Genomic DNA, 26,348 nt, shown 5'->3' with positions numbered 1-26,348 from the left:
TTCAGTTGGGTTGCTCAGCATGCCTGAAAATCATGGCTTTGGTATTCAAAACTGGGTACCAAATTATCCTCAATTTAGAGGCTCTGTTTGAAAAATTGAAAAGGGAAAGGTTGATATGGAGGAAGATTAGTCAGTGTGGATTTAGATGCTTATTGGATACTCTGCTCAAAGGCAGGAGTAATGTAAAGCCATCCCACTGAGGGGGGAATTTCTTCACTTTTAGGTCTCTGCTGAGCACAAGACATCTTCAAGGGACATTGCTCCATCACTTTTACTTGTATGAAGTCCTTGTCTAAGGTGGAAGATTAGGGGAGGAGTTGATGGGGAAGCTTTGATATTCTTGTCTCTACTCATAATTAGTGAATGACTGAATTGCCTAGTGCCTTGTACATCACAGAAGAATTTTCTGGTACTTTTTGCAGGTGAAAGCTCTCCAGAGGTTAAATTACCAGTATCCTTTATTCTTAGAAGAGCTGAAACCCTTCTCTTTAAATGGAAAACATACATCTGTAAATTTTCTGTTGTGGAATTTTCTGGTCTTTTGCTTAATCCTATGCACTTCCTCTTTTGATCTGCCTTGTAGGTTCTGGTATGAACTTGCTGCAGATTTGGGAGAAGGCATGGTCGAAGCCCTGCCTTGATGCTTGTGCCCCTGGATTAGAGGAGAGACTAGGATGCCCTGTGCCATCCCACTCAGTCCTGGTATGTCCCTGGCCACGAGGGCTGTAAGCAACAAGTGGAGCTTTGCTGGGAGTTCTGCTAATGGCACTTGGAGTGTGTTTGTGTGTGCAATGCTGCTGCTTTAATATTTCCAGCTGTGTTGTGAAGATGTTAATCAAATCTTTGTGAACTGGGACCCATCATAGCTTTGGTCTCCTTGGATTCTTGCATAGCCTGGGCTGTGTGAGAGACTTTTTGGTAGATGCTCCAGTGATAAGAATTTCTGGGGTCCTCTCCCATGCCCCAGAGCACCTGGTCACTGCAGAGCTGAGCATGGGAGTTTATGGCTGCAGAAACAGAACCCAACATTTGCATTTCTCAAAAGAGATCTTGTTTTAAGCTGTTTGTAGAGTTAATGAGGTAATCTCTGTGAATAATTTGGGGTATTTAAAGCTCCTCAGTTCACGTAGCATAATGGTGAAATCAAATCAAGCCTCACATCTCCTGAGTAAATGAGTTTAGTCTTACTACCCAGCACAAAAGCAGCTATTCTTTAGCTGTGCACATGTGAGGCAGTGGAGAATACCCATCACCTGAGCCCTCTGAATTCACTGCTGATCTGTAATGGAGAGGAACATATAAAAAAAAAATCCTTATAAATCTCCTTGTGTTTTTTATGGATAGTTTTCTTCTGTTTTTTTCTCAATGGCTATCAAATGTAGCTTAAAAGAATACAGTTCTTGACCTCTAAAATAATAGGGGTTGTATTCCAGCATTTGATGCTGTGATGTATATTAATGTTGTGTTTCCTCTTATGTTTGCATTGAATTTCTAATTTCTAGCTATTAATATTCATGTATATGTGCAAAACAGATAGATGTGTTTATGGTACTTGATATGAATAACTGAAGAAAGACCCAAAGCTAAAATGCTTCTATTTACTACTCTACTTTCAAATCTAATCTGAGGGTATTCCTGTGAGGTTCTCAACAACTACAATGAAAAAAGTGCATTAAAATTTTTTAAAATATTCATTTATACCTTAAATGTTCAGAAATTATTCCTGTAGCTGCTCTAGGGTTTTTCAGTTCTGTGTTACAATACGTTGTCATATATTGCAAGATTGCATTCAGTTTTTTTGAGCTTTTTTCCCTCTCTTTCTTTCTTTCCTTAGGGGCCCATTTCTCCATATTATAGTCAACGTTATGGGTTTAGCCCAGACTGTAAAATAGTAGCATTTACAGGAGACAATCCAGGTGAGATGATTAACTGAGCAAGATTCAGTGGATATCATTATGTATGTACTGACTTTCTAAATCTATCTTACTGGTTCTCACATGCTGCCTATAAAATGAAAGAATATTGTTTTTATCAGCATTAATTCCTCTTTCCAACAGACTTCCATCACTGATTCTTTTGAGATAGAGGTATCTTGTGTAGGCTGTGCATGACAAATTAATTCTCTTTTGCCAAGTAATCAGACATGAATTCATTTGCCTCTTGATAACTTCAGTTTTTGTTATGAGAAGCTATCCCTATTATGAGCTGGTAACATTTTACCTTAGAGAATTTGAATTTAAAAAATGCTCCTGTATCTTTTCAAGCAAAAAGGTGGAGATGGACCTTGTTGGTTTTCTCTAAGATTTAGAGCTTACCTTTTGTCAGACTGATAAATCTCATTACAAGGGAAGGTGTTAATTCAGGGTCAGTTTTTTGAATCCTGGAGTCTGTTTCAGTGTAAAGCAAATGTTTGTTTCTCCAGACTTTGAAAATAAAATACTTCCCATATTACAGTAGCTTATGCAGATTTGAATCTTGATAGAAGTTCATTATATTTTACATTCTTATTCTGGGAGTTGGGTAAACTCTGCATTTTCCAAAAGTCCATTTTTTTTTCTAGAGACCCAAATTCAAGTTAGTCCAATCAATATGTGATTAATCTGATGGAAGTGGGAATGTTCCTCCTTTAAAGTGTGTAGTTAATCAAGAGTCCACTGCATATAAAACCTGAATACATAAACTATCAGAAAAATCATGCTGTTCTGTAATCTTGTCTTGAGCATTTTGATTTTATTGAAATAAAAATCACACCCTCACCCAAAAGTTTTGCCCATATTTTATGGTAGGTAGCCAAGGCCACCAGGAGCATACTTGCCATTTGGATTGTACTTTGAGATGGTGTTTGTAATGTCCTATGATGTCTCAGGTAACAGGCTCTAATTAAGGCAAAGAACTACCTTTGTACCTGGTATTGTTTTTGCTTTCAGCATCACTGGCAGGGATGAGACTTCAAGAAGGAGACATTGCAGTAAGTCAAAACTATCTCCTGAAAACTGTCCTTGGATGCTTGAAAACCTTGAAATGTAAATAGCTGCAGGTTGCCAGTTAAATATACCTGCTAGTGTTGATTTGCTGCTTATTGAATTCGTGCTTGTTCTATTTCTATCAATCTGTAAGCTGCCTGAAAGATTTTAAGTAAACTCTTGTGACTATTTTTAACTAACACTCCAGACATTAAAATCTAAGTCTCCATCTAGTATGTATTTCACTGGCATGACAGCCTAAGTCAGAGCTAGCTTCAACACGAATCCAATTGACTTAATGTGTAATTTAAAAACAATTAGTGGCAATAACAAATGGTTTTAATTTAATTTCTGTATTGCTTTCCATGCACATTGTGATAAGGCTTCAATTATTTTTTTTTCCCCTGCAGATTAGCCTTGGCACAAGTGACACATTGTTCCTGTGGATTCAGGAGCCAACTCCTGCCTTAGAAGGTCATATTCTCTGCAATCCTGTTGATTCTCAAACATATATGGCCCTTTTATGGTAATATCATTTATTTTTTTTACATCTGGGATCGATAACACATATTTCTTTCTCTGTGTTAGTGCTTTTTATTTCTTTTGTGAGAGGATAATGAATAGAACATTCAGCATTCTCTACGGTATATGGCAATCTACTGCTGAAACATTTCCATCAACCTTATAGCATTCCTATTGTTTAATCTGAGGAACTGAAACTGCAGAGTTGTGCAGGATAAATTCTCATGGCAATAAAAAGCTGAAATGATTTCGGTGTATGGGCAGAGCCAGCTCTCTGTGTATCTCAGGTAATGCATTTAATGTGCAGGAATAACAAATCTGCTGAGGTGGGATGTGAAATGTGTGGAGCCTGACCAGGCTGTGGAACTTCTGTGCTCCTCCAGTAGTGGCCCAGCAGGGTCATAATGGAGTAGGTGAAGGTTCCCCTTCCAGAGAGGAGCATAATCAGAGCTGCTCAGGGATGCATTAGGGCTGTGCCTGAGGAAAATATTGAGATCTCAAGAAACCCAGCTGAGAAAATGATCCTCATGGTAGCTTTTGGCTGCTGTGATGTGGGAGTTGTTTGGCCCCTTGCCAGCCAAGTGGGTGGACTGGAGCTGTTTGCCCTCACTGAACCACTGTATTCTGGATTAAAATTTCCAATCCAGGTCAAGTATTTGCAAGTAATATACAGATAAATTGTGTCTAAATGCCCTGCATTGGAGGTGCTTGAAACTCAGAACTTCAGTAAAGCTCAAGTCTGCCCTGGAGCTGTAGTGTTGAATCCCTTGAGTTCCTGTACAGTAGTAGATGACAGTGGGAACAGAGTTCATGAAGTTGAGTTCAAAATCAAGATGTCAATTGCAAGTTACTGAGTTTTGTTTTGTGATTTCCCAGCAGGTTTTGTTCATGATTTGTTTTGTGTTTTTTGTTTGTTTGCTTTGTTTTTAATTTACATCTGAGTTTTTCTTGCACCCAATGTTTTCTTTACTTTTGCTGTGTAAAAAAGCTATATAAACACCCTGTTCATAATAGGAAAGCAGATACTGAGGCATTTTTCTGAATAAATGTTATATTGCTGTTCTTTCACTGCAGCTTAACATGCAGTTTGGTGGTGGCCTGGGCAGTGCTGAGTTCATCCTTCCTGCTCCTTATGTGCAGTCATTTTTGAGCTGACCCTGCCCCTTTGGCACCAAGGCTCTTTATTTCTAGAATATTGGAGTTAATAGGGGACTCTCAGTAGAAAAAGAATGCCTGAGCTACCAGACAGGGTATTTGTATAGAGAACTCAAATAGCTTCAGCTAGTGCTACTGAGCAAGTTCAATGATTTCCTTGCCCTCATTTTTGATATTTCTGTGCCTCTTCTGCTGAGCTGCTCGGATAACTCTGTGCTGGAGAGTGTTCAAACTGCTTTCCCCTGGATTTGAGTCCAGTGCTGCAGTATTTTGCAGGAGTGTGATATTCACAAAGAAGGTGACAGCATGAAGTGTGCAAAGACCATAAAAAATGAAGAGATGCACAATTTACTGCATGTTTTGCTAACTGGCTGTGGTGCTTTCCTTTGCCAGATCCTGGCACAGAGCTAGACCTCATCATAATTCTTGTTGGACCCAAGCTGGTTCCAGACAGGTACCATGTCCCTGAAATCATAAATGCAATGTGGGGACACTGCTGCTGCCCCTTGCAGAGTCACCTCAGAGTGAGTGGTGGCAGGGCCCTTCTCTCAGGAGATGTCCCAGCTGTGCAGAGCTAGCCTGGGTTTGGCCTGGCCTGCCTTGGATCTAACCTGACTCACTGCAGAAATGCCTTGAACCCCCATCTCTGCATTGTGCTCCCCAGCACCTCCTGTGAAAGTTGTTTTCTCTTATCTTGCTCTTCCTTCTCTGTCTCCTTCCATAATGAAGTGTTTACATCTTTTAACTTGCCCAGCTTTAATTCAGCTGATCAACTAAACAATATCAAGTAAAGGAACAAAATGCTTTAAAAATCTGGAGCTAAATGTTTTGGAAAATGCATATGGTGTGTTTGTGTGTTTCAGTTTTAAGAATGGCTCCCTGATGAGAGAGAGGATCAGAGATGAGTGTGCTTCAGGCTCCTGGGATGAATTCTCCAAAGCTTTATCATCAACTGTTGCTGGAAACAGTGGAAACTTGGGTATGAGCCTCAGCAGGGCTGGAACTTTGAGGGTTTGCTTAGATACATGCTGCAGTAGGTGTTGTACCTCCTTTTTACTTGGGCCCTCATAAAGGTCAGGAATTAAGTTAACTAGAGCAAGAGAAATTCCTAATGTGTACTTGGAAATGCTCTGTTGACAGCCTAAGTGTCATCACAGTGTTTTCCTTCAATGTTCACTGAGTAAGAAAATTATATTTATGGATCTCCTGTGGTTGTTGGAAGGGTGTTAGTAATATCTTAGCTGTAGAATGTTTAAAACTAGTAATTCCTGAAGGAGGTTTTCATTAAATTTGATTTCTTTTTCTGAAGACTCAAACCAAGTGAATTAAGTACCTCCACATTATTTCTTTCTCAGTCATTACTCTAGAATCTTGTTCATGCATGTGTACAAAGAAATGATGTCAAGGGATGCCCAGATTTCCTGAATTTTCCCTAGTGTGTGTCACAGAATCATTTCATCCCTGTTTTTTCCCCCATGTTAAGTTAGTAAATGAAATGTAACAAAATTTTGTTGATGGAAATATTTTAAAAATACTATGAAACTCATGGATTTGAAGATTTTCATTATTTTCTCTCCCACAGTTTAGCATTTTGCAAGTCTAATATATAGCTCTGAAATAAGCTGTTGAAAAGTAAGCACATGTCTAATCAAGATTAAAATGAACCCATTGCAGAGCAGGGTATGAAATCATCACCATCATCTCAGGTGTGAATTGATATAGGTAAAATTAATGTAAAAATTATAGGCAGCAAAGTTTTTAAATGTGTGTATTAAAGCTATAGAAGGCTTCAGGTGAATTTAAGATAGAGACTCTTGACAGTGTGAGATTAGATTTTTCATTTTTAGGAGCTCTGTTATGTTGTCTGTCAAATCCAGTCTCTGTGGGCTATTAAAATGACCAGGAATCTTTTCCCCAGAACACAAATCAATCCTAGCATTTTAGAAAATGGGAAGAAATTATTCTAAAACACCAAAGTCAGCCGGTTTAGACAACATTAAAAACAATTGGAAGTTGATGAAAATATTGTTACTGAACCAGGACAGTGCCTTAAAGTTTTAAAGCTTGTGTTATAGTACATTCACTGGAATATCTCACTCCTCTATAAAATGGGTGTTTCATGAAAGTCATCCTCAATAATCTGTGTACCAGAATAACCTCTGGGTATATTTGTAACAAATGCAGTAATCTCCATAGTTTAAGTGCCTGGGGGGAGCAAAGCAAAGGCATAGCTGGTTAAATCCCCCCCTTTTATTCCTTGCTCCCTGTTGTGTGGGGAGGTGCCTCTGCAGAGGTTTGGAGGTCAGGATTGGAATGTTGGGATGTGCTTCCCCTGCAGATCTGTGGCACACAGAGTTGCTTGCTGGCAGCTTTGCAGAATGTTTAACCAGAAAGGTTATGAGTGCTAAAGCACAGTGTTATTTTGGGTTTTATTTTGCCACTAATCACAGGTCTGCTAGGACAGCACAGTTTTGTTCCAAGGCTAGAACCTCAGAAACTCTCCTTAGTTTCTTAGCTGTTCTGTTCAGTTTTTCTGTCCTCATTTTTTTCCCCCTGGTCTCCTTTCTTGAATATCTTTTCTGACCAACCTAAAGAAATCTTTGTCTAGCTGTCTGCAAAGCATTACAGTATTTCCTCAGATCTCATCAAAACTATTCAGAGACCAGCTCTGCTTCGTGACTTAAAATATCTGATGTTCTCTAATAAGCTCATGAAATCTAATCCAGGGTATGAAATGTTCCAATATTCCTGTACTCTTCTTACCAACTTCCCATTTTTTCTGTGTAGGTTTTTTTTTTCCTCCTTTCACCCTTACTTATGACCTACTCAGAATATTTCTAGAATGTGTTATGTATTAGCTGTGTTACTTGCAAATGTGTGTATGGTGGTGGATGTATCCTCTCTTGGTGTTTATTGCACTTTTTGGCATGTTTAATAACCACACTTTGTAAATGCAGAGAATCATAGAATTGTAGAATATCCTGAGCTGGAAGGAACCCCCTGGGATCATTAAAGTCCAGCTCCTGGCTCTGCACAGGAGAGCCCCAAGAATCCCACCACATGGCTCAGAATATTGTTAAGAAGTTGATGTGTGGACTGAAATTAGTAAAGAAACAGGCTGTGTGGTGACTCCTGTCTCCAAATACATGATAAACATCTATCATCATTTTAGCTGTGTGCAGGAATAAGATTCCAGCTTTGGGCCTGGGAGCAAACGTGACACTCTTGAATGTTCCTTGATGCAGGCTTCTACTTTGATGTGATGGAAATTACTCCTGAAGCAGTTGGGATTCACAGATTCAACAGGGACAACCAAAAGGTAGTAATAATCTGGTTAATATCTCAGACTTTGAAGGAGTGCTGTCAAGGCTTCAACTCTTTGCCATAATATTTTTTTTTTCTGTCTGAAGCATTTGCTGTCCAGTTTCATTTATTGATGCAAGTCCCTGGGATGATTTTCATCAGGAAGTATTTGGTCTGTAGCTTGAGAGCATCTACAGAGCAATGTCTGAACTAGAACTTATATGGTATTTTCTTAAGGATATACTTTCTTTACTGGAAAATGTGGATTTACTGAAACCAACGCTGTGCTTGAGACAGGATTAACTTTAAGCTAACTGAGAACTTAGTCCATGTACATGACTTAGTCCTTGTTTTTTAAGTTTTAGACACATAGATAAGGGTGTGTTGGAACTTTGGGCTGTAATATTTTGTCTATATATGTGTGAACTTAAAGACCTCACTTTGCTGTCCTGCATGACTTGGAGTAACCCACAAGCCACACAGTGGTATTTAAGTAAGCACAGGCTCAAGTCCAAGTGGAATGAAATATAAATTATGGGGGAAGTTCTTTGTATAACTTTCCTTTTTTTTTTTTTGAGGAATGGCTGATGTTGAAATGCCTGGCTTTCTGGGTGGTACTGAAACTCAGGAGATGTCTTTGATCAATCATGACTCCCAGTCAATCAGACCTCACCTAGGTGAACAGAGATTGATGCTATCTGGTGTTTGCAGTGCAGCTCTACTCCCAAGTGTTGGCTGTTAAATGAATGCTTAATCACTTCTAGCTGTTACACAAATGTAGGCACTTACTGCAGGGCATGGAGAAACTCAACTTCATGTGAAGGATTCCCTCCACTTGTTTGCAGTTCAATATTCTCCTGCTTCTGTTGCCTCATCGATGAAAGGACAGAAAAATGTTATAGACAGAAACAAAATAAATTAATGAAAAGATTACATGGTTTCACTTTTGTGCAGACAAATTCTGTGACATTGCTTAATTCATCTGAATTTTATACACTAGCTTTAATTTTATATTTCTGACATATTGATTCCTAAGCAGCTCTTGGTGATGGGAAATGCTTAGGGAAGAGTTTACAACTTGCCCTAAACTTTTTCCCATTGTGCATCAACTTCAAGTTTGATGTATTTTCCAACAGCATTGAGGATATGGGTTGTGTTCTCTGTCATGAGTCTTTAGGTCCATCTTGTGTGTATGAGAGAAGAACTGGGCCTAGATGAGAGCAGGCTTCAGGGTGAAGGCAAAGATAATCAACTATAAACCTGCCTTGAGTTTTTAACCACTCTGCAGCTTGGCAGTGTGTGCTGGGTAAGGAGTTGGTAATTGATTCCCTCTTTGGTACAGGTTCCAAGGTTTCCAAAGGAAGTAGAAATACGAGCACTGATTGAAGGGCAGTTCATGGCCAAGAGGATTCATGCTGAAAAGCTGGGATATAAAGTCTGTAAGTATGATGAGAACTAATGGCACTGGAGGCCAAAGGCAGTAATGTCAGTGCTGTCGTGCCTGTCCTGCCTGATGGATACAGAACCTGGTATGAATTCTGGATTGGGTCTCTCAGAAAAGTTATTGGTGTGTTGGGTACAAGTTTTTGCAGGTGTGAACATTAGAAAGGCCAAGGAGGTTTAGCTTTAAGAAGACTTCTTTTTCAAGTATTTTTGCTGTCTCATTGTTTCTGAGCTGCATTGTCCATTTTTAAATAAGAGTTTGGCCTTTGATAGCTTGTGAAGTGAAAAGAAGACCAGCCTTCTGCCAGAAGCACAAGACTGTAACTTAGAAAATCTGAAATCTGTGTTCAGATCTTGGATCTGCCATAAGCTGGTCACATACCTCATTACCTCAGTTTTCTGTTAATAAGGTAGAAGCCCTTTCCCTGTCCTGTGATTTAGAAAGCCAGAGATCCAGCCTCCTAGAATTTATGATATGAATAGTTTTTAGCACATTGGAACAGCAAAGTCAGCCAGTGTTTTACCTAGGGAAGTGAGTTCAGATCATTACTAGGTGTATAATTCTACAGAATAATGCAGGCAAGCCTGTAAGATTTTTATTGATGTTTTCTGACAGTTTTATCAGCCAGTGGTGTCTTAAACATGCTGAATTAACTCATCTGGAGGATTTTTAATAAAATATTTATTTTAAAAAATCATAGTATTTTTATTTACATCCTGACCTCCTTCACAAGTCATTGCTTGACTCCTACCCCCAAGCTTTTATCAATAATCATGAAAGACAGAATGTTTTTATTGTGTGTTTTCAAGAGAGAACTCCAGGAGCTGAAAGTTGAAAAAAATGCAGAGATACTGGAACAAATCACAAGGCTTGACAACACCACTTCATAAATTTATGCTGTGAAGGTTTTTGTGTTGTATATTTTCTTATATAGTTGAAACTGTATTTATTTGTGGGATTATTTTTGGAGACAGACAGAGTTTCAAATAGGCTGTGTTTAAAATACCTGTTTATCCTTCAATCTTAGATTCTGCTGCACCAAAACCTTGGCTTATATGGCCCAGAAAGCTCATGGCTGAGGATACTTTTGCAGTCTGTATATGTCAGGGGTTAGACAAGCACCAGAGTGTGAGAAGAACTATTTGAGATATCAGAGAACCCTGACACAGGAATAAATGGGGATAAATTTTCTGTAGATACATTTAGGCTGAGTAGGATGGCCAAAAATCCAAATACTTTTAGGATGTGGCTTAATAAGCTTTAAGAATTCTTCATTAGTATTTTTTAAAATGCTGTAGATGCCTACAATAAAAAGGAGACAGGTGTGATTGGATTATATTCCCCTGGATTCTTTGGAATATTAGATACTTTTTTGTTGCATCCCTAGGGCCTTTTAGCTATTTGGTAACTTAACAGATGAGTTGCTTTTTAAAAGAACTGCTGTACCTACTGTAGGCTGTGTGCATCTCCCACTTCTCCTTAGTGGTATTATTTAAATGTCATACTCTGTTTGTGTAGGGATGGCAGGCTCACATCTGCATTTGTTGTGTGACAGCTCTGAAAACAGGGTGTGTTCTCAATGTGTTTCAGGGTAAGGATGAGCATTGTGGGAATTACTCCAGCATTGCCAGACTTTCTCTTGTTTAACAGCTGCTGTTTTTTAGGCTGCCATTTTTTTTTTCTTTCCTTTTAATGTGATTTAAAAGCTTATTTATTTGTTGGATTAAATATGCAGTCGGGACCCTTGTGTTTATTCAATTCCTTTTAGGCCTTGCCTACATGGGGGATTTACTTTGATATTTCCAGGAATCAAGCTGATTTGCATTCAGAAATATAATCACAGCAGGGTAAATCTTGGCTTTTTTTGTTGTTGTTGCTGTTGTTTGCACTGATGGGAGAATACAGTAAGAAGTGCTCAGAAGCTCTGGAAGGTTCTGTGATGACACCCATTAAATCAATGTATGTGGCACGGTCAGTCACAACAAATGCCTTGCTGGGTGCTCTGGGGTTTGTGTGGTGCTGTCACAGTGGTGCATATGAGTCAGAAACCTGGCCAAGAATTTCCCTAGCTCTGGCACCAAGGTGCTGGAAAATGATTTTGGCAGCTCTGAACCTCCCTCTCTCTGTTCTTGGGCCAAATGCAGTTTGGATGGCTGTGACCAGAAATGCAACAGCATACGTGAGAGAGAATTTTGTAAAAACAAATAAAATCTGCCACAAAGAGTTCTTGGTTATGCACTGTGAACATGACAAACATTAGATAATCCCTTAGAATTAGCTTCCAGTTAATGAATATATTATCTTGCAAGGAGCAGTATTTTGAATCCTCAGTCTAGCTGGTGCTGTGGGAAGGAGTGCAATGATGCTGAACGAGCTTTTTATATGTGAGCTTTTGTTCCCGGTTGGATGTGTCCAGCACGTTATAAATCTGATATAAATGACAAATAATAGCTTAAAATACCCCTTAAAGCAGCTCCTCGGGTGCTGATTGTGCTGCCTGACACAGGCTCAGATTTCAGTGTGGCTGTGGTGCCAGTAGAGGGCAGGGGATTCTGTCTCATGAATTTTGTCTTCAAAGCAGGGATGTGTCAGCCTTGTTCTGAAAATGGCACACAGTCACCAGATGATCCTTAGGAGAAAGGTTAAACCTTATATTAATTGTGATTTAAGGGCTTTCAAAGTGTGTGTCACTCTGTTCTAATTGCTCTAATCTTTCTCAATCAGGTTTCAGAGGAAATCATTCAGTAACACCCTGTATCCTGTTTTGCTTATGTGCTTAAGGGGTGGACTGAGTGTTGAATCTAGAAACAAACAAGTGAAGTTTGGTCTGTCCCTGTTGTTTACATCCTCCCATTCAGAGATTCATGAAGATAAGATGAGGGTTTGCTGTTCTGCCTTTATTTTCCTGAATTTTGATGGTATCATAAACCCCTTCTATTTTTTCACTTCCTTTTACTGCTTGCAGCCATCCCCCTTGGAAAGCCAAGCTCTCAACTGCAGTTCGGAGGCTGGAATTACAGCCATTCTTGCTGCATGGTTAGGGGACTCTCTGAAGTCAAAACCATGGTAACTTTGTGGAGAAATGACAGTGTCTGCAGCTCAGTGACACAGGTGGTCACAGCTATAAAGCTGTCAGTGCTGCAGACTGATCTGCCAGTAAATACTTCAATAATCCTGATGATCACTTCAGAGTTGCTTCTGTTCCTGACCAAGCAATCCTAAAGTTCATCCTAAAATTGACACTGGCTGGAGAATGTTGCCATGGTCCTTGCTTGGACCTAGTGAGGCTGTCCTGGTGAAGACCCAAAAAAATGATTAATTTTGGGAGCAAAATCCATCCCTCATCTTACATTTTATGGCATATTACTTCACCTATCAGTATGTTACATATGCTGAAGGAAAACAACACACAGGTAGGGGCTCTTTGCTGACCACACATGTAGTCAATGAATATTTAAATTAAATTCTGCTGTGGAGAGTAGGAACCTTCATGACAATGGTAATCTGAGCCCTGAGTCAACACATGTTGGATCAGGTGTGTGCTAGAGTTGTGTTAAGTCAGCTTTTGTGGGACTGCAGCAGCAATGAATAACTCCTGCCATGTAGGAAGGCTGATTAGCTGGGGTGGGGTCTGTGTTGAAGCTGTGAACTTTGGACAGGGCTTCCTGTCTTGTTTTTGTGCCTATCAGTAAGTCCACAATACTCAGTTGCAAAATGTGCTGTTCTGTCACCTTAATACCGTCAGGAATCTGGTTCTGCCACCTGACTGTCCTCAGCAGGGGCAGGTGGTAGAAGGTGCCACATTTCATGAGTGCAGGCTTTGTCCATAAAACCCTCTGTCTGTGATGATTGTGTGATTTATAGTTTCTTACATAAATCCATCACTCACAAATGATGTTGGTGCCTTGAATTCTAGAGACTGTATTGGTGCTTAAGGGCTGGGTGGGGTGACCCTGACATGCCTGGGGCTTTGCACTGCTGTAAGAATGATCTTTTTCAATGGGGGTGCATTCTTGAAAAAAAATTGCAGTCCTGCAGTGCTCAGAAGAAAAAGAGGAATGTCAGAGCATGCTGGGCCTGATTTCTCAGGGATTAGAGGGGGGACTTACATTTCTGAAGAACTCAGTTTAAGATTACATGAGGTTAAACTCCAAGGTGATGAATTTTCTTTTTCTTCAGGTGGTGTTTTCTTCTGATGCTCTTCTCAGCAGGCTGGAGGTAGCAGTGATGTGTGGCTTTTTTTCTGCAGGGAAGGAAGGCAGTCTGATGGAGTCAGGGATACTCAGAATATAGAATCAATCATAAAGGTTGGAAAAGTCCTCCAAGATCATCACATCCAACATTTGACCTAACACCACCATGCCCACTAAGACATCTCATGGAATGCCAAACCTACAAGTTTTTTTGAACACTTCCAGGGACAGTGACTCCACCACTTCCCTTGTTCCAAACTATCACTTAGTACAATGTGGAGCAGTTGTGTTTCATTGTTCCTGCTGTCATGTGGAGGCACAGAATCCCAAAGGTGAGACCTGAGGCTGTTACTGCACGACAAAATATTGGATTGGAGGATGCAGTGGCTCTCCCTCTTAGCAAGGCAGGATGTCACTGGCCTTGGGATGCTTCAGGGATGCCTTTGTGTCTGGCTGTGAGACAGATTTTCCTGCTGGTGGTTGTCCTTGACTGTCTGGCATTTGTGGCTGTGCTCTCCAAAACTCCTGTGAATTATTGGGAGCGTGGGGATTCTTGTTCTGTCAGCCTTTGCCTGCACTGCTGAGTGTGTGTTTACTCCAGTTGTAGCAGTGTTTTGGCTGAAATAAGGAACACTGGGAGCGAGGCCATTTTGTAGTTGCATACAGATTAAATTGATGTTTATGCCCTGCGGGATTTAAATTTCTTAGAGAAATCAATACTAAAATGTTGTGTTGGCTTTGTGCTTGTCTCTTGCTGTTTGCTGCTGAGAGTGCTGATGGTGTTTCAGCAGCACGAGGGTGCTGGCTTTGTTAGGGGCCTTTTGCTTCAGCAAGCTTGTGAAAACAGGTGACAGGTTGAAGTTTTCTTTTTGGAGCAAAAGTGAATAGCAGTAAATTGAAGCATGTGGAACAGAGATGGGGCAGAGTGTGCTGCTTGGCATGCAGTACAAACAGAAATGCCTTGCCATTACATCTTAAACCTATATTTTTGAGGGAGGAGTGTTGGCTCAAAAAGTACTTTGAAATTCATCAGAGGCAGGATCTTCCTCCCAGATAAGCCAGTCATTCTGCTGCAGAGGATATTTGTATTTTCTGATGGAACTTCTGCCTGATAAGAGTGCCAGTTTGAGATGGGCAATAGCTTGCCAAGAACTTGACTCTATCCACTTTTATTTTTCACAGAGCATCAGACTTTTATCACGTAGCTGAGCCTTGAAGGCACTATCAAGCAAGGCTTGGTTTTAAGCCAGTGATCTGGAAAGGTTGGTTAACTCATTACCAATTCCCTGACCAAGTATTTCACAAAAAAATGACTTTTTATTATTACTTGGCTCAGGAGAGTAAAGTATTAGTTTAACTAATTTTTAAAGGGTTAGATAAAATGTCTCTGAAGGAAATGACCTCATGTGCTATAAGGAAGCTGCTTACGTGCTCTAGAATTTTTCATGCAGTGGCTATTGTCTTGCTTTTATTTTGCTTTATTGTTGTCATACATATACAGGAAACACAATGAAGACAGAAAATCTGAAGAGTTAATAAAAAAGATTAGAAAGGGTACTATCTGTCTTTCTTTTCTGACACAATGATAAAATGCTGTCATTCTTTGAACAATTGCTTTTAATGTTTGGTCAGCAAAAGACCAAGTATGTAAATGGTTCAATTCCTGTGCCCTGATGTTAGGAGAGATTGTTTATGGCTCTGTCAGTGGATGTACTGTTCAGGCAGCACTCAGAAAAATAGTCAAGCTGTCAGTTTGCTGGGTTTGTTAGAGCTGTGTGGATCTCTGGAAGCTGGGGACCTGGAGATCAGCTGGGTTATTTACTAAATCTCCTTTTATTGCTTGTTTTTTGAGACTGATCTACAGTTTTAAATCCAATTAGATTAGCAAGGGAATGACATGACTGCAGTCTATAACTACCTTCTTGGGGAAAGGAAACTTGATGGTATAGGACTCTTGGGCCTTACAGACAGAAACATTATGGTTCAATAACTGGAAGCTGAAAGCAGGCAAACCTCAAATGACAAGGAAGGTGCAGATTTTTAACAGAAACTGAAATCAAACTGCAGCAATTGACAGTGGTGTAGTGAATTCATTAGCACTGGCAGTTTTAAGAACAATTTAAGAACAAGATTTCCCCCCTTCCCCCCCTAGAAGTAGGTGTACTGGTCTAAAGAGATCATTTATGTTAGAGAAGAGTGAGTTTAAAAGATGAGAGTTGTCCATTCCAGCTCAGACACATGGGAATCTGTAAGAAAAAGAAGTAAATCTGATTCACAGCTATATAACATTGCTGTGTAGCAATCATTCATACCCATAGCAGCTTCTGGTATCACTGTAAATGAAGTCCTGTTTTCATAATCATTCTGCTTGTAAAATACTACATTTACCTTAGTTGACACTTAGTGAAATGCTCCATATTTATTACTTTAAATCTTTCTCCTGGTGTATTCCTGTATTTTCATTTTTGTTGCTCAAATGTGGCAGTCCTGTTAGTGAACTCTAATCAGCTCTCCCAAGCCTTTCCTAGTCCTTCCAGCTGTTTTTCCTTTTTTTTTCTCTCTGGTTTAAGGTTGTTCAGCTTCTTTTACACATCTCAGGTTATGCATCACTCCTGAGCACTCAGTGTCTCAATGCTTTCAGCTCCATCAACCCACACTTGAGGTTTTCAGTGTTAACAGGGGTTCCTACTGGACAAGCCATTCTTTCCCTGCCTCCTCTATTTGCCTGCACATACAGTGATTTTTAGCTGTGCTTGCTGCATGAAATTAGGCAAGGCAATTTTCCCTTACTTAAAAAGAGATTACTGCCTAAATTTCAAAAACAATTTTGGATATCTGAGGCTTTGTTTCCATCCATATTTTGATTTCCAGAGGACAGCTACTCAGTGCTTGCCCAGATTATCTCAAGGAAAAAAATAGCCAACCACCTCCCATATGTCTTGTTTAAGTAAGACCCAAGTAAAGTTCACACAATTGTGGACAAGAATTATTTTGCTTTTGACTTGCATAACTTCAATTCTCTTCAGACATGAGGAATTAATTGGGGCAACTTTTAAAATTGTTCTTATTTCTGGCCTGTGGTTTTCAAGAACACACATGAAGGGTGTTCTTTAAACTACAATGTTATTTAACCTGTATGTGGTGTGTCTGACTTAGGCACTAGCACAGATATATGTGGGGAATGTAAAATGACAGATCTCAGCCCCAAGGTTTTCCCAACCCTAGTTTAGTCCAAGTGTAAAAGGTGGCAAAAGGTGGAAAGTTAATGAAAAATAACTTTCAAGTGCAGTATGTGCTTCTCCAGTTGTGTCTCTGAGGTAAGAACAGAAATGTGTTACCTTTGCTCTTGGAGGCTGGAATTTGGGATCAGTGGCAGCACCATCCTAAGGAAGAAAATTTTGTGTGTGGAAGAGTGAGGTTAGGGCATCCACAGAATTAAGATCCCAGCTTCTGGACAGTGATATAACTTTTCTCTTTGATGTTCAAAAAGCTGGACTTGACAGTATCTTGCAGTGACCTCCAGCTTGTCAGTGCTATAACATTCCTAGCTGGAAAATGCAAAGAATGGATAAAAGAACACAAAGAAAGTTTGCTTGAATCTGAAATTGTCTTTTTCTGACTGCAGTTAGAGTGATTGTACAGCATCAGACAAAGAAAAACTAAACTCAGGGGTGCATGCTGAGCCTTGTGCATCAATTACTACACAAGTAGAAAGTGAGTTTGAAAATGGCCACTTCTCTACCACTTCTGTTGGCTTTAAAGTATTTGTGATCCATTTGACAGGATCTGAAGATTAATAAGAAATGTCAAGAAATTTCTGAAAGCTGGAAATTTGAAATTAAAAATAGAAGTATGAATATACATACAAGCAAAGAGTAGGTGTGTGATGGTTTTATTTTTCATAGAATCTCAAAGTGAATTAGTTCTTTAGAGAATACCTTGACTGCAGATAATTTCACTTGTCAATATTTATCTGAAATGTTCCTAAAGTGTGGCTTAGCACCTCATGCTTCACCTCTGATTGTGCCTATTTCCATGGGTTCTTCTGAAATGAATATTTATTAGACATTTTCAGAAGTTCTGGTGGATGAAAGTTCAGTTAGCTCCTGGTTATAGAAATCAGCTGGATCTTTCTCAAATATAAATCTAGGACTCCATTTCAGGGCATCCCTTCTTTGTGTTTCCAGGAGTGGTCACTGAGCTCCTTCCCTCTCCATTGCCAACATCTGTTACTGAGCAGGGTAGAGGTCAGAATTTATCTGCACACAGCCATTTTCTTGGTGGGAAGTTTAAAACATACACAAATGTTGTATTTTATCCTGCATGGCAGCAGCCCTGTGAATAGAATTGGAATGAAGGTGGTCACTGGTCACAGAGCCTGAGGGATTTTGAAGGATGTTTTCAAAAGCATCCATTCTCTTCACTTAAGATGCTCTTGATTTTTTTTTTTTTCCTGTGTTTATTCTGGTCAAAAATGAACTTTTTGTTATTTTGAAGTAGTTCTAATTATAATGGCAATACAAATGTACAAGTGAAGAGCTGCTTGACTAATCTCTTCAAATTAAGAGCACTTCTAGTTAAATGACTTAAGGTTACCTCCAAATGAACAGTTTTACTGCAGAGAAAGTGATACAAAGCTCAAATGGGGTACTTAATGTTGTGAACACAAAGGCTCTGTACCCACTGAAAAGGAGGTGAACATCTGAAACCATTGTTTTTAAGTATGACATATTAGTATAAGAAATTGCTGGCATGTCTACTGGAAAATGTGGAACTCTGTTTATAAGTAAACTGCAAGTAATAACTCCTTTAATAACCATGTGCATTGCTTTGGAGCAATGCCACAAAATTATGAAAAAAGTGATCTAAGGGATGGTGTGTACTCAAGAGCTTCACATAAAAGGCTCAAAGAACAATTACCTAAGTTGAATGCAGTGTTTTAAAAACAGCTTCATCCATTTTCCTGCCTTTTTTTGTGCCTTTCCTCTAAATAACTCTAATGTATATTAATTAATTGCTTGAAATAATACCAATAAATCTAACAAGGTTTGTCTAAAGCTTCACTGCACAAAGGAAACTTCATGTTTATTTCAGTGGTGAGAGAAAAAAAATCATTTACTGAAAATATAAAGAAAGCTAATATTAATTTAGATGGAACTTAATGAAATCTTTAATGGCTTTTTAAAATTATTTTCCTTAGATTGTAATTTGAATTAAATCATTACTATTGTTAAATTAGTTAAACACTAAATTAAGAAATGCAAATGAAGTGAGCCCAAAATCCAATGTGGTTATTGTTTTTATTGATATATGTAGGCTAGTGGTGCGGAGCAAATTCCAATTATATCTGATCTGTTATTTGCAGTACAAGTTCCTGACTCTTCATTAAGTGTAATACATTAGATTAAATGCTTTGTTCGATAAGAGCTTGGAAAATACCACTATTACAATAAAGCTCTTGCTGCTCTTGCCTCTTTGTTTGGGCTGTTAGCACTGTGTATAATGCAGGCTTCAAGGCTTTCTGGTTTAGTTTGAAAATCCTGCCCAGCTGTGATCATCAGAGGAAGATAAACGTAGGTAGCAGAGTCACAGGAGGCCCAGGAGTGAGGGAGAGTTGCTGAAGGCAACTCCATTACATACATGAGTTCCCCTGAATAAATGTTCAGTGGCTTCTGTTCTGCTAACTTTAAATACTGGTAGCTAGTGAGGAAAATGCTCCTTTCACATGATATATCTCTCTCTATGATTAAAACATCCAAAATAAATGAAGCGTGCCTCCACATACCAGGACTGGATTGATCCAAGTTGTTCTTTATCCTTTGGTTTATATTTTAAAATAATTTTTGTATTTGTACAACAGTGACTACTGGAATCAGTAGAAATCTGGGGAGGAAAGAGGAAAATGTGTGTGCCATTTTGGGCTTGCCTGCTTTGTGCACAGCCAAAGTACTCACCTGTGTCAAAGCTCATTTTTCATTTTTAAGCTGCTGTTTTCCTCAGAAGCTCTTCAGGAAGGTGACATGGAGCACACCAGCTGCCAAACCTCCCTGTGACAGTCCCATGCAGGGGGAGGACACCATAACCAAGGGTAGGTCTGGCTGCATGACTGGGCAAGGTGGGCACACGTGGTGGAACCCACATTCCTGAGCTGTGCCAGGCTTGTCCTGTGCCTCTGCATCCATCCTGGGCTGCTTGGCTCTGCATCAGGTGATGGGGCTCCTCAGGTGCTCCCCAGGGCTCCTGTTTGAGCTGAGAGAAAAATTATTATTATACACTGTGGAAGAACTTGCCTGTCCTGTTGAGCCCCCATGCAGAAGTGCTCCTACCTTTGTCAGCATTAGTGATAAAAAATACTTTCAGCTCAGTGTGCTCCTCAGTTCAATTTATTCTGGTGGCGTCAAGGCATGTGTCCAGCCCAAGTGGAGGAGCTGCCTCTGCTCTGGCTGCCCTGCATTGGCAGCAGGGTGTAGAGACAAAAACCATGACACCTCATCACTGTTTTTCAACCTTCTGGAAAGCACTGTTGCATTTGGGAATGCATGCAGTGCTGGCAGAGCAGGGGTGACAGCAGATGTTTGCAGCAGTGGCTCTGGGTTCACTGTACACAGATCTCTGCTTTCTCCCAGTGTATGAGGTGTAAGCAGTACAAGTTGCTCCATAACCATGTGGGTACAACTGATTCAGCTTCAGTCCCTGGTAAATCTTTTCTTGGCAGAATAACTGCTGGAGTTGATGAGATAGAGGTTTGTGAGGAGGTTGCTGCTCTATTTTAGCCTAATGTGGTGGGCATAGCTAATGTGTTCAGGTGTTAGTTGGCTTTGGGAGATGGGGTTCCAATGCTGGAATTCAGTTTATGCTCGTGTCTACACTAGGAGTGTGTGGCTGAGTAGGACAAGACACTGAGCAGGTTTTGTGAGCCTTCTTTGCAGTTGCCAGAGAAATTTTTGCCCATTGTACTCCAGATATTGAAACTCAATCCTTTTTCCCATACTGTCTCTGTCCTCCTCCTCTTGTTTCAGTTTCTTGGAATTCTGAATCACCCTGCATCTAGAGCCATTCAAAGGGTTCTGTGAAGGCACTAAAAGACACCAGAATGTCTTATTACTGGAAAGAATTAAAATCCTCTGTTTTCTGCATCATGATGAGGACCCTAAGGATATTTGCCATGTTGCTTTGTTTTGTGCATTTGAATGCTCAATAACTGCTACCATACAATTAGCAAAATGCTTCCCTTTTTTGGTTTCCTCCAATGCTCCTCATTGCACAAATCCATGGAGTGTGGCTGCAGAATGAGTCTCTGAAATGCTTTTATCTGTCAGTGTAGCCTATTCATCCCACTTGATTCCCATGGTCCTCCCTGCTCTGTGCTGGGAATAGAAATGAGACCATTCTGGCTGGAAAACCTCCTGGATGTTGTGCTGGCATTGCTGCTGAGGGCGGTGGCAGCTGGAGAGTGTCTCCTCGCCGTGGTGGTGTGTAGAGAGGAGTTTCTGGTTGGAGACAGATCTTTACCTTCCAGGAGATGTGTTGTAGTTTTGAGGCTGCCATTACTTGGCCTGTAAGTCTTGAAGATTTTTGAATATGCTCTTACAGAGATGTTTTTAGGTACTTTTCCCAGGCTTAGGGGCCTTTTTGCCACACTGCTCCCAGAGGATAAGAGACTTCCAGAATGATCATCTGCCCTTCTGGGACCGTGTTGCAATGGCAACATATCTTGTACTTGAACTGAATTGAATGTTGTGGCACAAGCAACCTGCAAAGAGTGAGGATCTCAGCACCCAGGCAGAGCAAGCAGTGGTTGTTTCCAATGCATACTGTGAAATGGGAATCAGTTGTGGAGAAGCCCTGGAAGCACTGGCAGAGAGGAAGCGTGGTTGGTGTTGACCTTTAAGGTTTGACCATGCTGCACAACAGGAGCTTGTGCTGCTTCCTCCTGCAAATCGGTGTCCATGAAAGCACTGGGCTATGAATAGTGCAGCTGCTATGAATAGTGAGGATAAGCAGTGCTGGATTAGAATATAAATCTTAATCAGGATTAAGCCTCAGCAAATATGTATCTATCTATGAAGCAGAACGTGCTGTATGAATAGGGAAGAAGCCAGATAAAGAGATTCTGTAAGTTCAGAGACAGCCCTGCTTCAGTCTGCAAGAGGTTGTGCCCTTTTACACTCCAAGGAGCATTCCTATTGCACTGGATGTGAGGCTTTTCTTTGAAATCAAATTTGCTCACAGAATTGCAGAACTGTTTGGGTTGGAAGCGACCTCTGGAGATCATCTAGTCTGAGTCTCCTGCCAAGGCAGGGTCACCTGGAGCAGGTGACACAGGAATGTGTCCAGGTGGCTTTGGAATGTCTCCAGGGAGAGAGACACCCCAAACCCCAGGCAGCTGTTCCAGTGCTCTGCTCTGTTTGTTGGCCCACAGCTGAGAAAAACTTGCTGCAGCATTTGTGAAGGATTCACTCACCCCATCTGAAATTCTATCAGGGCTGAAATGAAATGTGAGCAGGAGGAAGAGCCATGTAGCAGTAGAGGCTCATTTGTTTTCACATGAATACATTAGAGCAAAATCTCACTTTCATGAATCAGCATTTCCTTTGTCAATAGCTTTCAATATTAAACAGTAAGGTGACACCAGGATTACATTGGAGGAAAAGTAAATTAAACTGCAGCAAAAGATTTTAGAGGGTAAATTGACACTTCAGGTCTTGATTTAGGTTCAGCTACAGAACAGGAAGGGAATAACTGTTTCCTCCCCATCATGTTTCAAACTGTTTTGTGACTGAGATAAAAAGGACATTTCCAGATCCTTAGTGGATACCGGCTTATCCCAAGCCCACACAGTATTGAAAAATTATTCTGTTATTCCCTTCCATGTTCTCTGAAAATTGTAACACTCGGTTTGCCAAGATATGGAGCATTTAGTGGTGCACATCCCTTGTTGCCTAGAAAGAAAATAGCTGATGTTTTAATATCCTCATGTGCTGAAATGTCATATTCTTCTGCTGAAGTGCACTGTTTCCTCCTCTTCCTTCTTGCCAAATCCATTCTGTGTTTCCACACATTAACCTCTTCCTGACCTAGTGCTGCTCATGCATGAAATGCCCAAGTGCTTCTAGGCTGCAAGCACAGCAGTTATCTGATGTGTTAGTCTTGACAATGATGCAAAGGAAATGCCCAGGTGTATGAATGTTACCAGTAATTTTAGTAAACAGTCCCTGGAAGTTATTTGTGGATGTGTATTTTAGTGGAAAGGCAGTATTTAAGTGCTCTGAAACTGTTTTTAAAATTACACAGGTATCCCTGCTATTCTGATCTTAGCAGCAGAAATTGTTTTACCTTGAGACACATTGGGTTGATACCCATAAGTATCCATGGGTTTGCATAAATACAAGTGCATGCACTTCTTACTTGTCAGTGTAGTGACAGCTTCACCCTCACACTTCATTATGTGGGTCTCCTGTGTTCCTTCATTTGCCATTACAAGCTCAGATGGCCACTCCTGAGATGTTTTCAAAGTTCACAGAAAATTTAGAAGGCAAACCAAACCAAAAGGGAATGCATGTTCTGCAGTATTGTTGGTGGAAATTCAGCTGCTTCTTTAGTTTTAAAATAGGTTTTGTGGAGACAATAGCAGTGAAGCTTCCTATGCTTCAGTTGCAGCTGTGACTTAAGGAAGCACCTTTGGAAGAAAATGTACATATCTATATAAAAAAAGACTTTACCTTTAGTCTGACCAATTTTTTTGTTTTTATTGTGAACCTAGATTTAAATACAGACACTGTCATCTCATTGACTTGTTGATACTAATGGTGCTACTTGTGTTTAGGCATGTTCTGAAGCAGTTTCCCAAGTTCCTCACTTGAATTTTTCACCTCCTCCTGAAAGCCACCAAGAAAACTGAGTCGTGTCATTTGTGAGCCAGAGTGTGCTTAGCAATTCCTGGCAGAAATCCCTCAAACAGGGATGTGAGCCTCTCAGAACAGAGAAGTTTTCAGCAGTGAGACCCCCAGTGTGTCAGTCACTGTCTGTACAAACACTGAGAGAGGTCTTGTGATCTAATGAGAAAAGGCCAAAGAGGTGAACTGTGCACACACTTCTCCACCCAGTGTACACCTAATCCTGTCTTGCACATTCAGCTCCATCTCCAGGCTTATCCTCTGCTGTGATGATGAGAAGCTCATGCTTGTGACTTGAATAAATCATGGAAGTTGCATGTTAAACAGAGGAATGGTCCATTGGGAGCCTCATCAGATTCAACAAGGAAAAATGTCAAGTCTTGCACCTGGGACACCAGCCTTGATAAGGATCTGGGGGAAAGCTCAGCTGAAAAGGGTGTGGGAGGTCTAGCTAAAAATGAGCCAGCAGTGTGTTCTTGCAGCAAGGAAGGCTGAGAACATTCAGGCTGTACCAACAGAACCACAGCCAGGCAGCTGGGGGAGAAGAATTTTTGTCCTTTATTCAGCAGCCCAGCAGATGACATCTGGAGTGCTGTGCCTGGTTTGGGGCCCCTTAATATAAGAAATTTATTGACAAACTTGACCAAGAGCCACCAAAATGCCTTGTGGCTGGAGGATCTGCTCTGGGCAGAGGCTGGAGGAGCTGGGCTTGCTCAGCCTGAAGAACAGGAGGCTTTAGAGGAGCCTAATGGCAGCTTGCTGAGGTGCTCCTGTCTGAGGTACACTGCATAAAAAGGTGAGACAATGTCCATAAACTGATAGAGGAGAGTTTCTAATGGGGCATATAAAAAAAAGATCCCAGGGAGGAGTATAAATATAAAACATTTTATTAGTGAGCACTTGTTAACTGAAGGTCTTAAAATCTTGTCTGGGAAATGTAACACGACAAGGCTAATTTTATGTTGTCCTCCTCCTGAATAAAGTTGGTTTATTGACCTAGTTCTGTCACTGCTGCCATGAGCCAATTGGATCCCTCAGCTGCCACCCCATCTCATGTGGCCTTCTTTGGGAGATAGAGTTAATTACAGTAGGTACTCCATCCAAATTTTTATGGATTAATTTACAGCATGATGAACAGAGTCAGTGATGGAGATGCAACCAAGGAAGTGAGGGGTGCTCTGACCTTGTCACTCACAGGATGTGGAGGCATACTGCTCTTTTCCCAGGTGGCTTTTGGGTTCTACAGAAAGTCAGTTATGAGTTTAATTATTTCTGACAAACAGAGAATGCTTTCTCTTCTATCTGCATTGTGTTCTGCCCTTCATGATAGTGGAAGAAGGCAAAGCAGAATCTTGACCAGCCACCCTTTGGGTGGGATATTTTGGACTGAAATTTTGGTGTTGAATTCCAGAGTTTTGGCTCCAGTTGGCTCAGTGCTGTCAGAATTAGATATTTCTGATGCAAGAAGATGCTCAGGTGCCTCTCAAGTCAATAAAACTTCAGTGCCTGCCTAAATAATGTTTGGCAAAGAGATGTTTTCTCAGCAATCAAGGTGTAGTTTACATGCTATATGGCATTTGATAACTCCTGCTAAACAGAGAAGATTAATGTGAATTTGCATTAGCATGTGGGTAAAAAGGTCAAGATTGTTGCAATCTCCAGAATCATGATAAATATAATTAGTTGTAAGACTTTTGTGTTTTTATAACTTTTGAAACAAAATTATTGAGGGGGGGGAATGGCTGCACATGGATATTTGGGGCTGGCAGAATCAAATATTCCTTTGCAAGATTTGAAGGTGCCTTATTTGTTGGTTTGATAGTGAATTTTTTAAACACCCATTGCAAAATATTCTTATGTATTTTGTGACAGGGAAAGGAAAACTGTGCAAGCTGTGTCTTCCCAGCTGAAAAGTCTTTTGCATCACCTCTGGCTGGACCTGATTTGCAGGCTTTTGTTCAAAAGAGAATTAAGGAGAGGTTCTTTCAAGAGTGCTCAGAGATGAAATAGTTTTGCTGTTTGTGAAGGCAAAAATGGTTATCATGAGTCAGGCTGGAGGCACAGCTAGGCCAAAGTCTTCCTCTGACAGTCTCTAACACACATGCAAGGCTTCAACATCCTCCTGGTCTGCAGCTTAGCAACTTCCCAAACCTCAGGTTTTTTTTAATGTAACATTTGTTGATGGACTTTTCTCCATGATTTCTTTAAAAGCATGTAGGTTTTTGGCACCCATGGTATCCTGCAGCACTGAGGGTTTCACCTGAGCTCTGCATTGTGTCAGATGTCCCTGTTTTTTGTTTGTGTTAAGCATGTCACCTGATAAATTCATTTGCACCTTGGTAGGATTTGTACTATGAGAAAGAGAGAATACTTATTCTGTATTTATGGTCTCTGACTTCCTGAGCTCTGCTGGCCTCCTCCTGTTATCCCCTCAGCCATTTCTTTCCTGGATGAATAATTGTCATCAGGACTCACTCAAGTCTGGTTGGAAGCTGTCCCACCTTTGATCAGCCTTGTTGTGTCTTTCTATTTTGTTTCCATTTCTCCTACATTCTTTTTGAGATGTAAGAGTGGTGCTGCACTGAGTATTCAAACAGACACTCATCTTCAATTTACCTGCTGGCAAACTGCTGTTTCTGGCTTTATTCCTTTTATAAAAGTTTTAAATGTACTTGCTTTTCCCATCTTTTGAGTATTGATCTGGTATTGGTATGAAATTTTTAAATTTGACCATGCTTTACTGAAAGATAATACCTCAGAGCCTGCTGGGTGTGCAAATTTAGGTCTCTTCAGTGTTGGGTTTGTTGTCCAATTCTCTGCTTTCTCCAAGGTTACCTTTCACTAGCTGCTGTGAAAACTCATCACTTACTTC

The 26,348-nt window shown here is 40.4% G+C and overlaps 1 protein-coding gene across 6 annotated transcripts in view; it reads left to right on the top strand.

Moving 5' to 3' along the window:
- The window catches only part of XYLB (xylulokinase), an 83,692-nt gene that overhangs the window by 16,780 nt on the left and 40,564 nt on the right, over nt 1-26,348 (top strand). For 4 of the 6 annotated variants that reach the window (XM_030229633.2, XM_030229642.2, XM_030229637.2 and 1 more), the window contains 7 exons: nt 584-702; nt 1,835-1,916; nt 2,928-2,968; nt 3,374-3,489; nt 5,504-5,619; nt 7,886-7,959; nt 9,286-9,382. In XM_030229633.2, the coding sequence (XP_030085493.2) occupies nt 584-702; nt 1,835-1,916; nt 2,928-2,968; nt 3,374-3,489; nt 5,504-5,619; nt 7,886-7,959; nt 9,286-9,382 (645 nt within the window). The remainder of the gene's footprint in view (nt 1-583; nt 703-1,834; nt 1,917-2,927; nt 2,969-3,373; nt 3,490-5,503; nt 5,620-7,885; nt 7,960-9,285; nt 9,383-26,348) is intronic. The other 2 variants (XM_030229648.2, XM_030229649.2) reach the window with 1 other exon arrangement.

Source organism: Serinus canaria, chromosome 2 (genome assembly GCF_022539315.1).
Source record: "Serinus canaria isolate serCan28SL12 chromosome 2, serCan2020, whole genome shotgun sequence".
NCBI lineage: Eukaryota > Metazoa > Chordata > Aves > Passeriformes > Fringillidae > Serinus > Serinus canaria.
The sequence above is the reverse complement of the archived record's forward strand: the minus strand, read 5'-3'. Positions and strand labels throughout refer to the sequence as shown.